We start from the raw sequence: 13,635 nt of genomic DNA on the forward strand, positions 1-13,635 counted from the left end.
ATCATATCCGTTTCATATAATGCAAAGGCATTCACAAAAAAGTAAAATTGCAAAGGGACACGTATTTCGTCAGTGTGGGGTGCTGGCAACAGGCGTGAAGAGACAGGCGAGACGCCGCTCAGCTGGAGACCGTCGTCTCCGCCAGAGAGGAGCGACTTGTCAATGGCTTTCTGTGAAATACCGCCCTCGAAGATAACTTGTCACTTTTCGTGACTTCCCTCTCAAAACATTTGCGGATTTGACTAGCTCCCTAGATATGCAGAAGGCTCTATGGGACAGCCGTTGCAAGCTGTGGTTTGAACGGTATGCCAGCCATGTACAACGCAAAGAACGTCAATAACTGCTCACCATTGTTTAGAACGAAATGCAACAATGGATCACTTGAAGCAGACAAGAGAAGGTGGAGTCTGGACGGGGGGAAACGAGGTCCGCGACCGACTGGTAAAGTCGAATATTTTGTATATTGACGGCCGAAATTTGCTTCAAAGCCGTATGCTCGATTACTACCCTCTGGGAAGAAGTGGTAGTGAGGCATCACAGGCAAGCGACGGGATATCCAACTCTGCCAACAGCGGCAGCAGTTTATCTCGATATGTGCTTGAAATTCTGGTCTTTTTGTGTCGCTCGGATTCGCGACTTTACTCAAGGAGATTTGGAGTGCCTCCTCATGATTACCGGGAAACTTTATCCCATTATACTGTAAGTCTTCTTTAACAGGCGTCTGGATCCTTAGTCTAAGTGGAGTACGCCAGCAAGCTGAAGGCCTCAGGCAGGTTCCGACGTTGTAGTTTGTCTCTGTGCAGAAAACGGTTCCACGTACAGCGCAGCACCAGTCCCCCTATACAATAGAGCAAACGATTTGGTACGTTGTGAAACGACAATATCGCTTTCAAACAGATACTAACTACAATCAGCTGGAGGATGTGTGCGTGAGCATTCTTAATTTGGCCCTGATGGAAGCGCCTCCCGGCATCCCATTCTTGGGGCCAGAAGTGCTATTTGCTTCACTAGATGAGTATCACTCTCGCTTGTTCGCGAATTACTATAAATGGTGCGACTACGTCGGCACAGCGCCCTTTCCGTGGAGGTGCCCACCTTGGCTTGAAGACAGCTACTGTTCAGAAGACGCCAATTTGAAAAAAGTGAAGGCTGATTGTGCGGGTGCGTTCACGGTGGCCGCCCACATGAGCGTTTTTAAATACCAGGTTGCCGTTTCCACTTTAACGAGTCAAGTCCTGGTGTACTAGGCGTGAATTCTGCAATGAAACGCTTCCCTTTTTCCTTCAGAGGAGGATTCAGAAAGCATTTGCTCCCCTCGGACTCGCCAGGAGCTCCAGCAGATGATGTTTGAGGTAGCAACTTTTAAACTGCTTTGGGCAGAGGCGGCAAATCTTCGGCATACACCTGAGCTTCTGTGCTGGCTCTTTCATTGGTTATGCGCGGCTTGGGACAAAGATTTCAGGCCTGAGGAAGATTTCATTGACCTAATTCGAGATGCCATCCAAAGAATTCGAGACGAGCAATGGTAGGAGCCTATGTTTGACTGCCAATGGCAATCGTAAATGTGGACCGACTTGTGTTTCATAGAAGTGGCACAACCCATCCCTAAAAAGACTGGCAAGCGAAGTGCCTGCTTCCATCGTGTCTTGTGCATGCGCCTTCAGGTACATGGCTACGTCTCTGCACACTCCCGATCACAATGCTCGGTTGATTTATGATGACTTCAATGAGCTTTTTTGGAGCCGTCGGTGCCTTGATCTTCTGCAGCAGCATGCCAAAGATACTGGCACCCCTGAGCAAGGCTTGAAAAGCAAAGCCCAATTCGCCCATCCGCAAGAAGACACCAGATCTTTTTCAGATAGCTTCTTGAGGTCCGATGCCCGCCCAAAAGACGAAAAAGCGCGCTGTATGGGACTCTCAGTTTCTCGAGAGAACCTGAATGCTGTTATAGCGGAGCTCTCCTGTTCATCAAAACCTGGATCTGGAGTCAAGACTTTCGTAGAACATAGGACCTATGCTCAAGTAAGCTGCACTACCTGCATTTTAAGCATGAATTCACATGTAACCAGGCTGGAAAGCGTAGCCCGATTAAACAAGACTAATTTTTCAGACAAAAGGGGCCAGCTCCACGGCAGAGACAATCGTGATATGCATCTTGAACTTTTGCTTTGTGTACGCGCGTCAGCGCGTGCCGTTCTATGTTCAGGTTCTACGCAATTTTTGGCGCGTGTTTGCATGGCACGTGACCACTTTTGCTGGCATCCTACTGCTCTACGCTGTCGTTGACGAAGGTTCGCCAGAGTTACTGCCGCTTTTGGGTACCGTGGGAGTGCTTTCTCTGAGGAAAAAGCCTCGGATTTGCAGTGCAGTTGGCATACAACAGCGTCACCACAAGTCGCACGCAACATGCTAGTTGCTAAGAAAGCAATGCGATGCTGGTTCACGACTTCCCTGCACGTTTCGACCCAAGCTCACAGCTGTGCTGTGACTTTGTCAAGCTTTCGGTCCCGATCACCTGAAAAATATCAGGTTGTTGGAAACCTGCAGAACTTTGATTTGCGGTTTCTACGTTTTCAGAGTCTTCCTACTCTGTGAGCAAACAGTGGTCCATCTTGACGTTGACTGCAATTCTCTCTTACGGAATGCTTCCTGTCCTTGATCTGTTGCTCGTTAACTATCGGAAGCTGGTCGAACGACAATATTGGAAACTTACATGGAGACGGATCCCACTTCATCTAGTACGACTAGCTTTTGCTGTAGCAGCATTGGTGACAGTGTCCTTGGATGGACTTGATTCAGCTTTCCTGCACTGGAATGGTACGTTTCGAATTCTTCAAACATTTTTCAGTGGGTGCTTGCTTCCTGAGAAAAATCACAAGTAGGAAGTCAGACCATCAGAAGAAAGCTTTTGAGAGTATCCCACTGGCAGTCGTTGAAAAGAGCTGTTCCGATTTTGGCGGCCATTTTTGTACCGCTTTACAGGTCTTCTGAGCGCGTTGTACTGGACCTTCTTTGTATGCCACGGAGCTCATTATTTTCTTTATATGCGTATTCGGGATAGGATGCCCTTTTTTGCTTTACTTTGGAGCAACAAGTGGCTGGCACCACTGAGCAAGCCATCAACGTATACGGGTAGTGTTCCGCTTCTCGCAGAAAATTTAACCCACGTTGTAAGCAAGTGGTTGCATACAGTGGACTAGCAACAGTGGTTTGCGAAGAACAGAATAAGATGCCTGAGCAGCTGAAGGCCGACCTCTCGCACTGCACGCTGTAGTGAGCTCTTCGTGGAAATGGACGCGCTCGGTGTCCTCCGGTGCGCCTTCACAGATAAGATACTCCTTCTTTTGGCTTTTCGCCATGTCTATCAAGGCTCTTTATTGGCTATACATCATATTGCCGTCGACTGTAGCAGCTTCAAATCATGTTGACTACGTCTCGTGCCGTCCAGTTTACATCAGTTCTTCTGTCTTCTGGCCTGGATACCTACCCGCCGTTATACAAGGGTTCATTTGGTTCCCAGCATTTCTCATATGGCTCTTTGACATGCAGGTAAACACCTAAGCTGTTCACATGGATTTTAATTGGTTTGTGACCTGTAGCCATTAAGCTAGTGAGCGGAGGCCCATAAGCTGGGGCATGTAGATGCTGTAAGCCCTTGCAATCCAGAATGTTAGTTTTCCCTTTTTTGCGTTATTTTTCTAGATCTTTTTCTTGCTTTTCGGGGCCTTATATGGGAGTATTGACGGCTACATTAGGCGCGTTGGTTATATTACGAATAATAGAAAAATTCAGCAACACCTCCTCCCGTTGCTACCCCGCACAGAAATCTTCCGTTTGCCTGGCGATGAAGAACTGCTACAGAAACGTCTATTGAGAAGTAAGATTCATCGAACAGCCCCAGCGTATGGATCAAGCCTGTGCTACGGGAGCAACTGGCCGTTTGTGGGGGCGTACTGCTTTTTGTTACAGTATGGGGTTTTGGCTTGCAATCTCCGTTTCCGGTGAAATATCTCAGGCATGCCATCTGCGGTGACGCAGTCGCCCACTGCTTTGCAGTTACGCCGTGCGAGCAATGTGGGGCACTACTGCCGCCGTAAGACATTTTCCAGACTACAGACAGGATGTTCAGACAGAGCGCCAAATTCTTCGCAGCCCCCTTTGTTCGCTCTTTCCAGGGCAGAAAACGACTTCCAGCGACCTTCTGCGCAATATACAAATAACAGCGATCCCTACACTAAAATGGTAAGCGTGTTAAAAGCTTGCCAAGCAAATCCTTACAGTGGTGCAGGCCTAAGAGTAACTGACTCGTGCATTTGGAAGTCGCGTTTAGTGACTTGAGCCTCTCCTTTGCCAGTACGTCAATTTCTTCACCTGAGCTGGTCTCTCAAAAGTGTGTTTGTTTGCAGGTGCCTATGTTAGCAGCCAAGATCATGACTCAGTAAGCTGAGTTTCGCAGTGTGGAGTTTAGGTTCGTCCTCAGCCTTCCTGTTTTGCTAAACAGAGGAGGAACACAAGCTTCCCTTTGCTCTGTCCTGCAGAGCAGAAGAACCACGAGAAAGAAGCACAAGAGAAAATCATGATGAGGCGGCTATGAAGAGATTCGGATTTTTATGGAATGAGATCATACAAAGCTGGCGCGACGAAGATATAATAAACTTCGCTGAACAAGAAAAGCTTGAGTTTAACGAGCTGCCGCGAATCTCGCTGGAGACGAATAGTCTCTCAGATTTGGTAGGTCCTTTAAACACTTGTACGTTTGTGGGAAGCAGGAAAGCTCCCTTTAGCTAGTCAAGCAACTGAAATAGTGTAAGCATTCTTCCTAGTAGGGTGGGCAATAACTATGAGAACATATGATGACTCTGCCTTGCGCCGCTCAGTATTTAGGCCGTGGAGACGCAGTCGCGGACTGGAGCCAATCTGCTGTTCGCCACCCGGTTTATGTATATTGCAATGAGCTTGCAAAATTTTTGAAGAGCTGCGAAGATTTCCATTATCAAGCCAGCGGCGACATGCTTCGGCTGTGCAGCAAGCAAAGTCTTGCAAAGACCTTTTACCGCGAGTACCTTTCAAGTGATCCTAACAACAAGGACCCTAGGTGGGTTATTTTGGCTACTTTTGGCATTCCTCGATTGCTTTGAAAATTATGCATCGTGTACGTGATTCAATGTAGCTTTAGTGCTCTATTCTAGCAGCCACAGAGTGGCCGCATGGAGAGTGCCCCACGCAAATTTCAGCGTTCAACAGAAGAACGATCTTACGGGCGTAACGATCTTACGGGCATTCGCTGTCGCTTTTCCAGGTTTGAGACGTCAATGCACCTGCAGGCGTGCGGCGAAATCGCTGAAGCTTTTGTCCTATACCTTGCAAGATACTTCAGAGATGGGCCTCAGCTGGTGTGGGCAATGGAAGAACTATGGTCATGGGTCAGCATGCCATTTTGCGCTACCTCAAGGACCGCTACAATCGAAGGCAACCATATTGGCAGCATTCATTCGCGTAACCGTGAAGGGGCAGTGGAATGTAGTGTGTTGTTCGTGGGTGCAGGTAAGCAAAGACCATTCAAGGCTTCTGTGGCTCAACCTCCAAGGGCTTAAGGCCTTGTCCAACGCGTTGCACGGCGTCTTTGTTCTTATACAAAGAGCCAGCTTCTGGGCGCCAAGTGATGCTGACAAACTGGCAAAGGCAAATGCACAGCTGAAAAAGGTAGGTATTTCGCAGTCTCGGAATGAAACAGTGAACAAGTTTATTGCCTGCTGCAGTGGTGTGGCTTTCATCACAAATGCACCTCAGGCATTACTTGCAATGATCATGCTTCCAAGCACTGAACCAGAGGAACTGGGGGAATCAAACATTCCCCTGGTTGTCCAAGACTACGTGAAAGCCGTTAGTGTCTGCTTTGGATCCGACTCCTGGGTCAAGGATATCCCGTCAATCTTGCCATCCCCGATACAGCGTGCGGAAGTTGCAGTTATGATTGAACAACTCGAAATACTTCTGCAGCATACCTCGTCATTGCTGCTCTCTAATGAAGGAGAAAAAGATGCAGTGAATACAGAAGGTGAGCCTTCCACGCCATCTGCGCAGCTAAGCACGCCGGAAAATAGATGAAAGATGCGTGAGAAGTTCACGGTGATTGGCTTACTGCGAACTGCCACTGGCCAGATCTTCCACTTCTTCCTGAAGAGTTGGCGGAAATGCGGGCGCTGTACGCACAACTAGGGGAAGCCAACGCAAGTTTGGTATTGGGGGACAACGGCATACAAGATGGATACTTCTATAGCAGAGAGCCAGCCGACGCAAGCAGGATAGCATCTGTAGAGCACGCTCTGCGGCTGTTTTTTCGAAGGGCAGCACGCATTCTTAAGGCAGAAGATCCATCCTTCAGATGTGCGGAGACCCAACGAAGGTGATCTAATTTGCATCGAACCAAAGAATGACTTTCCCCCAGTAAAGATCGGCTTATTCCGACCCTTTGCTTTGAGCGACGTGGTGCATATTGGAGTACCCTATTGTGGACTGTGCAAGAACGGTGCGCCAGGTTTGGGACGTTTGTCAACTCGCTTCTCATGAGAATCCCAGAGACTCCATTGGTGCGCAACATGGTGTCAATGATGACTTTGACACCGTACTACAGAGAAGACACTCGTCTTGATCTACAGGCAAGCAAAATGGTGCCTCGAAGAGCCACTGACTTCCGACCTACGAAATTTTCCATTTTTGCTCTGAGGGACAAGTTGTGGGCACCTGGTTTGCAGATACGTTGGCACGTGACTTAGGATGCATCCGCGTATCTCTCCTGCCGAATAATGTGCAGGATTTGGAGAAGCGCACCGATGAGGGTGTCTGCAAAATGGATTTGCTGCGTAGCTTACACCCAGTAGAGTTCGATAACTTTATCGAGAGGGTTGATCGTGACAGAGATATGTTTACAATAAGACAAGAAATAGAAGACCGTGTCACGGATTCTCCTGAGCGCCGGAACCTAGCCTTACAGGACATCCGCGCCCAAATGCAACAGTGCGGTTTACTACATCGGTAAGCAACTTGCCTCTGAATGAGGTGACCGCTATACTTGACTTTGTTTGACCACAACGAAGGAGTCTTGATGATGTGTTTCTCAGTTCTCATGCAGGTATGATAGATTTTGTGAGATGCTTCAAGAATGGGCATCGTACAGGGGACAGGTGCTGATGCGCACAGTTTACGGCATCATGTACTATGAACAGGCTATCCGGATGCAGGCACGTTTTTTGCCACGGAATAAAAAAGCGTCAATGTCACTTAATTGTTCAGCGATCTTGAGCTATCGAGTTGCATGGCTTCGCCATGGCTGTGGGCGTCGCTTAGTAAAGCTAGCGTTCTGCGAGGCCTTTGATTCTGTGCGAATATCCCCCTTTGCAACTACAGGCATATTTGGAAGAAACACCTCCACATGAACTTCACTTGTGCAGAGACACCAATCGGCTAGACGAAGCTCAGCTTGACATCATTAGGAGCCCAGAAGGGGCTTTGTGGAGAGAAGTTGTTAATTTTGCACCTCCGTACGAAACGAAGCAGTCGACACGGGTGAGAATAGCCTCTCAACTTCACAAAGCCCTCGCCAAGCATTGGGGGTGCCTGCCAATATCTTGATAGAGATGCTAAAAATTGCCTCTCTTTCTTTGCCTCCAGGAACTGGCTCAACTGAAGTACCAGTATGTGGTTGCTGCCCAAGAGTTCGGGACTGACCTCAACGCTCAGATGCCAACAAATGGCTGTGAGCCATCCCTCTCTCTGCGGGCTCAACTGCTTAGAAAGGTAGCTTTGTACAAACTTCTGGTGCGCTACCCCACCCTTCGCATTGCGACGCTTGAGCATGAACGCACTCCGGATGGCAGGCCAACAGGACACAAGCTCAGTGTTCTCTACCGACTTACCGCCGATATTGATCCGATTGGTGAACAAATCACCACTCCGGCCGCGGCATCGCCCACAGAGTTGAGGGCCGCTGGAAGATTCGTTAAACTTGCAGACGGGGAAGTGGTACCTGCACAAGTCCCCAAGCTCCTTGTGCCTGCACCACGTATACCTGTCTGTACGCCGGGCGCCAACATGGGACCGGACTCAACTGTCACGATAAAAATCAGAAGCGGAGGAAACAGCAGTGAGGGAGGCCGATCTGGTGAGGTCGTTTCAAGCCCTAGTGGCAAGACGCCTGCAACTCCTTTCACAGCGCACGCGGCGGGAAGAGGCACAGCGGCATCCAAAGGCATTGGTCATAATGGTTCCCCTCTTCAAGACAATACGAAGCAACTGCAGACGAAATCAACGCAGCATCATTCGTCCATTGTAGAGGGCACACGCCAACTGCTGAAGCAGGGTTTCACACTGAATGAGATGGATTCGCCACCATTCTGTGGCTCGAAGGACAAAGATTGTGACAAGAATGTAACCTTTGGCCAAGCAGCATCTCCAGCGGAATCTGACGCTCAGGCAAATTCGCGGCAGTCACTTCACGTACACGGCAGAAGAACGGGCGTCGGAAATAATGGTGGAGCCGGTGATTTCGAGTCTAAAATTGCTCGCGCCATTCACTGGTTACATAAGAAAAAACAGTGTGACCGTTCACTATTTGCTGCGCGGACCAAGACTACGTTTCAGTACACGGCATCGTCTCCACTGGCAAATGGAGAGTCAGATCCTAAGAATAAGCTGAGTTTGCCGCGACATGAGATGACGGACGGACCACAGTGGAGTTCACTTCCCATGCTGCATCGAGGCATGCCACATGGCCTTGCCGAAGATGCGTTGGAGGCAGCTCAAGCCGTCACGACTCCCTTACGAAATAGCAATCGCCTTGATACACTGCAGGAAAATGCGGATGATGCAGGCTTATCACAACATTTGCATTCGCAGGGGCTTCAGGGAGAACCTCAGTTGCATCCAGCTCCAGTCCACAACGCAAGCCCGCATACATTCATTGGACACGGACAAACAAACTGGAACTTCTCAAGCGCTTCGGGAGAATGGGAAGATTACGAAAACAAGAGCACTTCTGTAACTTTGAGAAATTCGCGTCATGCACGTTCAAGCTCATCCCGAAGGAAATTTCGGGGTACATGGACAAAAAAGTGTTCATCTACCGTCAGACCCTGTCAAGCGCCAACGCTGCTGGAATCGCAATTTGCCCGTGCTTTGGCGCTGGACCTCTTGAACCCAGTTATTTCAGGTGCAGACGCTGAGAGGCATCCGCCTGCATCCATTTTGCGTGGATTCTGCTCTGCTGTGGACGGTTCTTCTCGGCAATCCACACTGCAGTTTATCCCAGATGAGTACGATTCAAGCGACCCTAGGAAACCACTGATTAGACAGCAAATGTCACGTGTGAGGAGGTACTCCATAATCACTTTACATCCTGGGCAAAATGGCACACAGGCACGCAAAGAGTTGCAAACTCTAGATTTGCACTCTTGGGAATGCGGGTGGGACGCCACTGCTTCGCGCGTGGGGGGCGATACTCTGGTAGGAAGTAGGATAGATGCCAGCAATGCAAATTGTGTCGAGCTGATTCACCCTCAGCCCAGACAGTTTAGGCATCGGCAAGATCCATGTCATCGAGCGGAATTTCAAGCTTCTCCACGCACTGTAGCGTCGAGCAGTGCAGCTACCAGTCTGGATTTGCATGAGGGGAGGATTCAACAACGACCAGAGAACTTAGGAACATCGGAGCGAGGCTTTGAGACGCGTGTAAACTATTCAAGCACAGCTGCACACAGGAGCAACAGCCTTGGAGCTCTCAGGGAGAGGGGAATTCTGACGATGAAGGAACGCGTAGCATTTTTCGAAGATAAGCTGTCACGGCACCAAGCTCACGTGGAAGCTGAGGCACAAAGGATAGCCAGAAAGCAACGTGACTCACATCGTGGTGGAATGATTTGGCCATCCCGCCGGGGCCCCCTAAGATTAGAGGCAATCTACAAGATTCGTCTCCCGCTGATTGTGGATGAGTCTGGGATGCCCTGGGGTCGCACCCCGATCATTGGTCCCGGAAAGCCCGAGAATCAAAACCATGCCATTGCCTTTTCCCGGATGGACACTATGCAGCAGATGGACATGAATATGGAGTCATATCTGGAAGAGGCGATTAAGCTTCGCAATTTGCTTCAGGAGTTTGCTTTAAATGCACGAATGCGGATTCTCGGTAGGGCGCCAGAAAATCGCAGCTCTTAGCAGAGATATGTCAACTTGAACCGCCGCTGCAAATGAATTACCAAGGACGAATGATCTTGGGGCTGCATTTGTGTACAGGGTTCAGAGAACACATTTTTACAGAAAACGTATCAAGTTTGGCCAGCTACATGGCCTTACAGGAGAATCTATTCACAACAACTAACCAGCGCCTTTATTTTACTCCCCTTAGAGTGCGCACAACCGCTGCCGCCTTTTTTAGTGGATTCTAGCTTAAAGCACAGAAAACATATCTAAGAGCATGAAGGACGCCCTGTATCTCCCCAAACCGTCAAGGCGTCAACCTCTAGTCTACTTATGACTTGAAGGGGCACTGTGCTCGTTATTTTCAGGTGCGGATGCATTATGGCCATCCTGATATCTTCGACCGCTTCTTCGTACAGACATGTGGATCTTGTTCAAAAGCATCCAATGGAATTAACTTATCAGAGGATATTTTCGCTGGTTTCAACTGTACAGCCAGGGGCTATTGCGTGCACCACGCAGACTATATACAGGTGAGACTGCAGTATTATAACCATCAAACATTTGCTCCATTTGAGAGCAGGCATCTTTGGCATATGAAAGCAGGCAGCGTGAGCACTCTCGTGCCGTGCCTTCATCGTTCCACACAAATATGGCTACTGTACTTGGCGTCCGTTGTTGGGAAAGACTTCTGCAGTGGGCGATTCTTGAGAGAGTCCTTTTTTACTTGCCAGAGCATTGGTTTTTCTGCTCACGGTCTGCGTTTCCTCTGCTGCAGTGCGGCAAAGGACGAGACGTCGGTCTGCAACAAGTTGTCATGTTTGAGAAGAAAGTTGCTGGCGGCAATGGCGAACAAGTTCTTAGCCGAGATTTATACCGCCTCGTTTCTAACATGGACTTCTTCCGAGTGCTGTCGTTGTGGTTCACTGGCCCTGGATTCTTCTTAAATTCGGTCATCCTCGTTCTGGCAGCGTACGTCTGCCTGTATACGAAATGCTTCTTAGCTTTTGCAAGTAAGCGCTTGGCAGCTACTACGAAAAAGAACAACCTTGCTGAAGGGTTTCAACGGTTCATTGCTTGATAGGCATTCCACTCAAAAGAGTGTCACTGCAGCGATGCTACCTTGCTGGCTGCCGTATGTGCTGTAATGCAGAATACAACTACAGCGGGCCCGTCGAAAGTGCCCTAGAATACGTATTGACGCCTTCCACATACATCCAGTTTCAGCTTGGGATGCTTCTTGTGCTACCTCTTGTCCCATGGCTTTTCCTTGAGAAGGGTTTTGGCTCAGCATTGCGGAAGTTACTAGATCTTATGAGCAAGTTTTCCGTTACTTACTACAACTTCATGAGTGCGCCTTCAGGAGTTTGGCTAATTAATGACTACACACGAGACGGAAGCATAAATTTCGCCTTACCTCAAATCTGCCCCCTCAAACTGTCCTTTCAGAAGGCAGACCTAAGTGGTAGGTGCCTTTGTAAGCTACGTTTTTTCGCAGCTTGTACGAAAGCTTCCGTCATAGATCACGTATTAATATACGGTGGAGCGAAGTACCAGGAAACTGGCCGAGGATTCGTCATAGAACGTGCAACCTTGAAAGACATCTGGATGTTTTTTTACTTCACACACTTTTCTGTTGGCTTGGAAATGTTCGTTCTTCTCATCATATATGCTACGGTAGGCAAACTGCGTAGCTAATGTTTAGACAAACAAATGGGGCTTTAATTGAGAAAATTGCTCGACATATATGCCTGCACAGCACTGTGTTCCGTAGAGGCCAAGCGATCTTTGCAGCTTCTCACCGTAGCACCACACTGCGGGTCGTTAGCTGCATGGTCGTTGCCCTCCTAAATATTCCTAACTCGGTCATATAGGCAATTCTTACGCACTACTTGTCTTTTTCCTTGATTTGTGGCTGCGCGCTTCTGCAGTACGCAGGTCTCGATGCAGGCGTCTTCTTTCTGGACACGTGGCCGATTTTCTTAATGGCAGCTTCGATAAATTCTGTGCCGTTCATCTTTAACCCATTGGGATTCTACTATCCTCGGCTGCGACAAGACTTCACGAGCTGGAATGCATGGCTGTCATCCCATGTAAGAGTTTTCAATGTCACATTTTGGCAGTTCTTAAAGTGTCATTCGATGCACTGAAGTAAATTGTACCTGTTGTCTTTCAAAGCATGGAGTGGCAATCAAGTGGTTATCTTTTGTTCCAGGAACTGTCCATGCCAAAAGAATCATGGGTATCATGGTGGCGAGAGGAGATGGAGCAGAGATGTAACATCGTATGGCACCATAAACTCATCATTGTCCTCCGACTTCTACGATTTCCACTTCTTGCTGCAGGAATTATATCTTGCGTCGCCACGTATGGATTACCCAACCCTTTCACCTTCCGTAAAAATTGTCCCTTTTGTGCTTGGTGATACTGTCAACAGTACCAATTGGCCTAGGCACATAATCGACGCGCCTAAAAGTAGATAATCAGTGGTACATTTGCATTGCTTTCAGATCCATACAGTCGGCTGACGTAGACTGTGCAGTTTATCTGGTGGCAGCGTCTGGACTGTTCGCTTCCATAAAGGCACTTCTACGAGAGCTACAGACGGTCAGCCCCTCTATAAAGGCGTGGCTCTCTCTCCTTCTTGTAGCGGGAGCATCAATTTTGGTGCTGTGGCTTGTCATAACGGGCAAGATCTCGCTAGGGTCTCTCGTTGTTTCATTCTTTGCTCTCGGTCTCTTCGTGTACGGTGCTCTTGAAATCGCCTTTGCACTTTTGGACCGGTGGGCAGTCCGCAGCGACATGCTCTCGGACGTGATTCGGTGCGTAGTCCTAGAACAGCAAATAAAGGTGCTATTTTTCTTTGAGAAAGCAGAAGCTAGCAGAGTGCGTGTGGAGTTTCCTGGGCACACATGTATCTATGTGAGGTGCTGCTGTCCTTTTATCTTCAGAATGTACCACCGCTTTGCGGGCTTCTGCATTTTTGCGCCTTTGCTGGTTCTCTCTGCCATTACCACAAGCGTGCATCATCTTCAAACGCGCATCCTTTTCAACCCGACTTTTGTCTCCATAGTTAAAAGCGGCCTTGTGCAGCGCGAACAAGTTGAGAAAAGTGGCCGGGGCCACAGCTGACAGCCCTGGCAGGCAAAATTTCCCATATGACTAAAATTGTTGGTGCTCCTTTCAGTGCTCTCCTGGTATGAATTTTTACTTTGTTAGACAATCATGTAATAGACGTTCCTGAGTGAGGCGTGCCTGGTAGCGTCGCTAACATATAAAGCCACTTTCTCACTAATAGTTTGGAGCAACAGTTAGGCAATTCTAAGATCCATATGCTTGACCACTAGAGGTGACAACTTCCTAGTCAAGGTATTTGGTGCAGACTTTTACGGGATTTCGCCATTATGCTGGATTGGCAAAACATGGGGCGAAGCAGAGTAGATC

The 13,635-nt window shown here is 48.6% G+C and overlaps 1 protein-coding gene across 1 annotated transcript; it reads left to right on the forward strand.

Moving 5' to 3' along the window:
* Window positions 1–372: 372 nt before the first annotated feature.
* ENH_00020810 (1,3-beta-glucan synthase component domain-containing protein, putative) lies at window positions 373–13,323 on the forward strand (the record flags this gene model as incomplete). Its single annotated transcript, XM_013579451.1, has 27 exons — window positions 373–594; window positions 804–1,161; window positions 1,288–1,525; window positions 1,665–2,022; window positions 2,207–2,291; window positions 2,578–2,817; window positions 3,970–4,063; window positions 4,176–4,242; window positions 4,407–4,438; window positions 4,539–4,731; window positions 4,878–5,095; window positions 5,300–5,423; window positions 5,545–5,703; window positions 5,791–6,058; window positions 6,163–6,406; window positions 6,539–6,671; window positions 6,815–7,035; window positions 7,452–7,566; window positions 7,672–10,180; window positions 10,687–10,724; window positions 10,970–11,204; window positions 11,345–11,542; window positions 11,690–11,868; window positions 12,123–12,284; window positions 12,407–12,558; window positions 12,702–13,013; window positions 13,143–13,323. 27 exons carry the CDS (start codon window positions 373–375, stop codon window positions 13,321–13,323), a joined length of 7,335 nt encoding a protein of 2,444 aa, XP_013434905.1.
* Window positions 13,324–13,635: the final 312 nt, after the last annotated feature.

Source organism: Eimeria necatrix, genomic scaffold (assembly GCF_000499385.1).
Source record: "Eimeria necatrix Houghton genomic scaffold, Enh_scaff170, whole genome shotgun sequence".
NCBI lineage: Eukaryota > Apicomplexa > Conoidasida > Eucoccidiorida > Eimeriidae > Eimeria > Eimeria necatrix.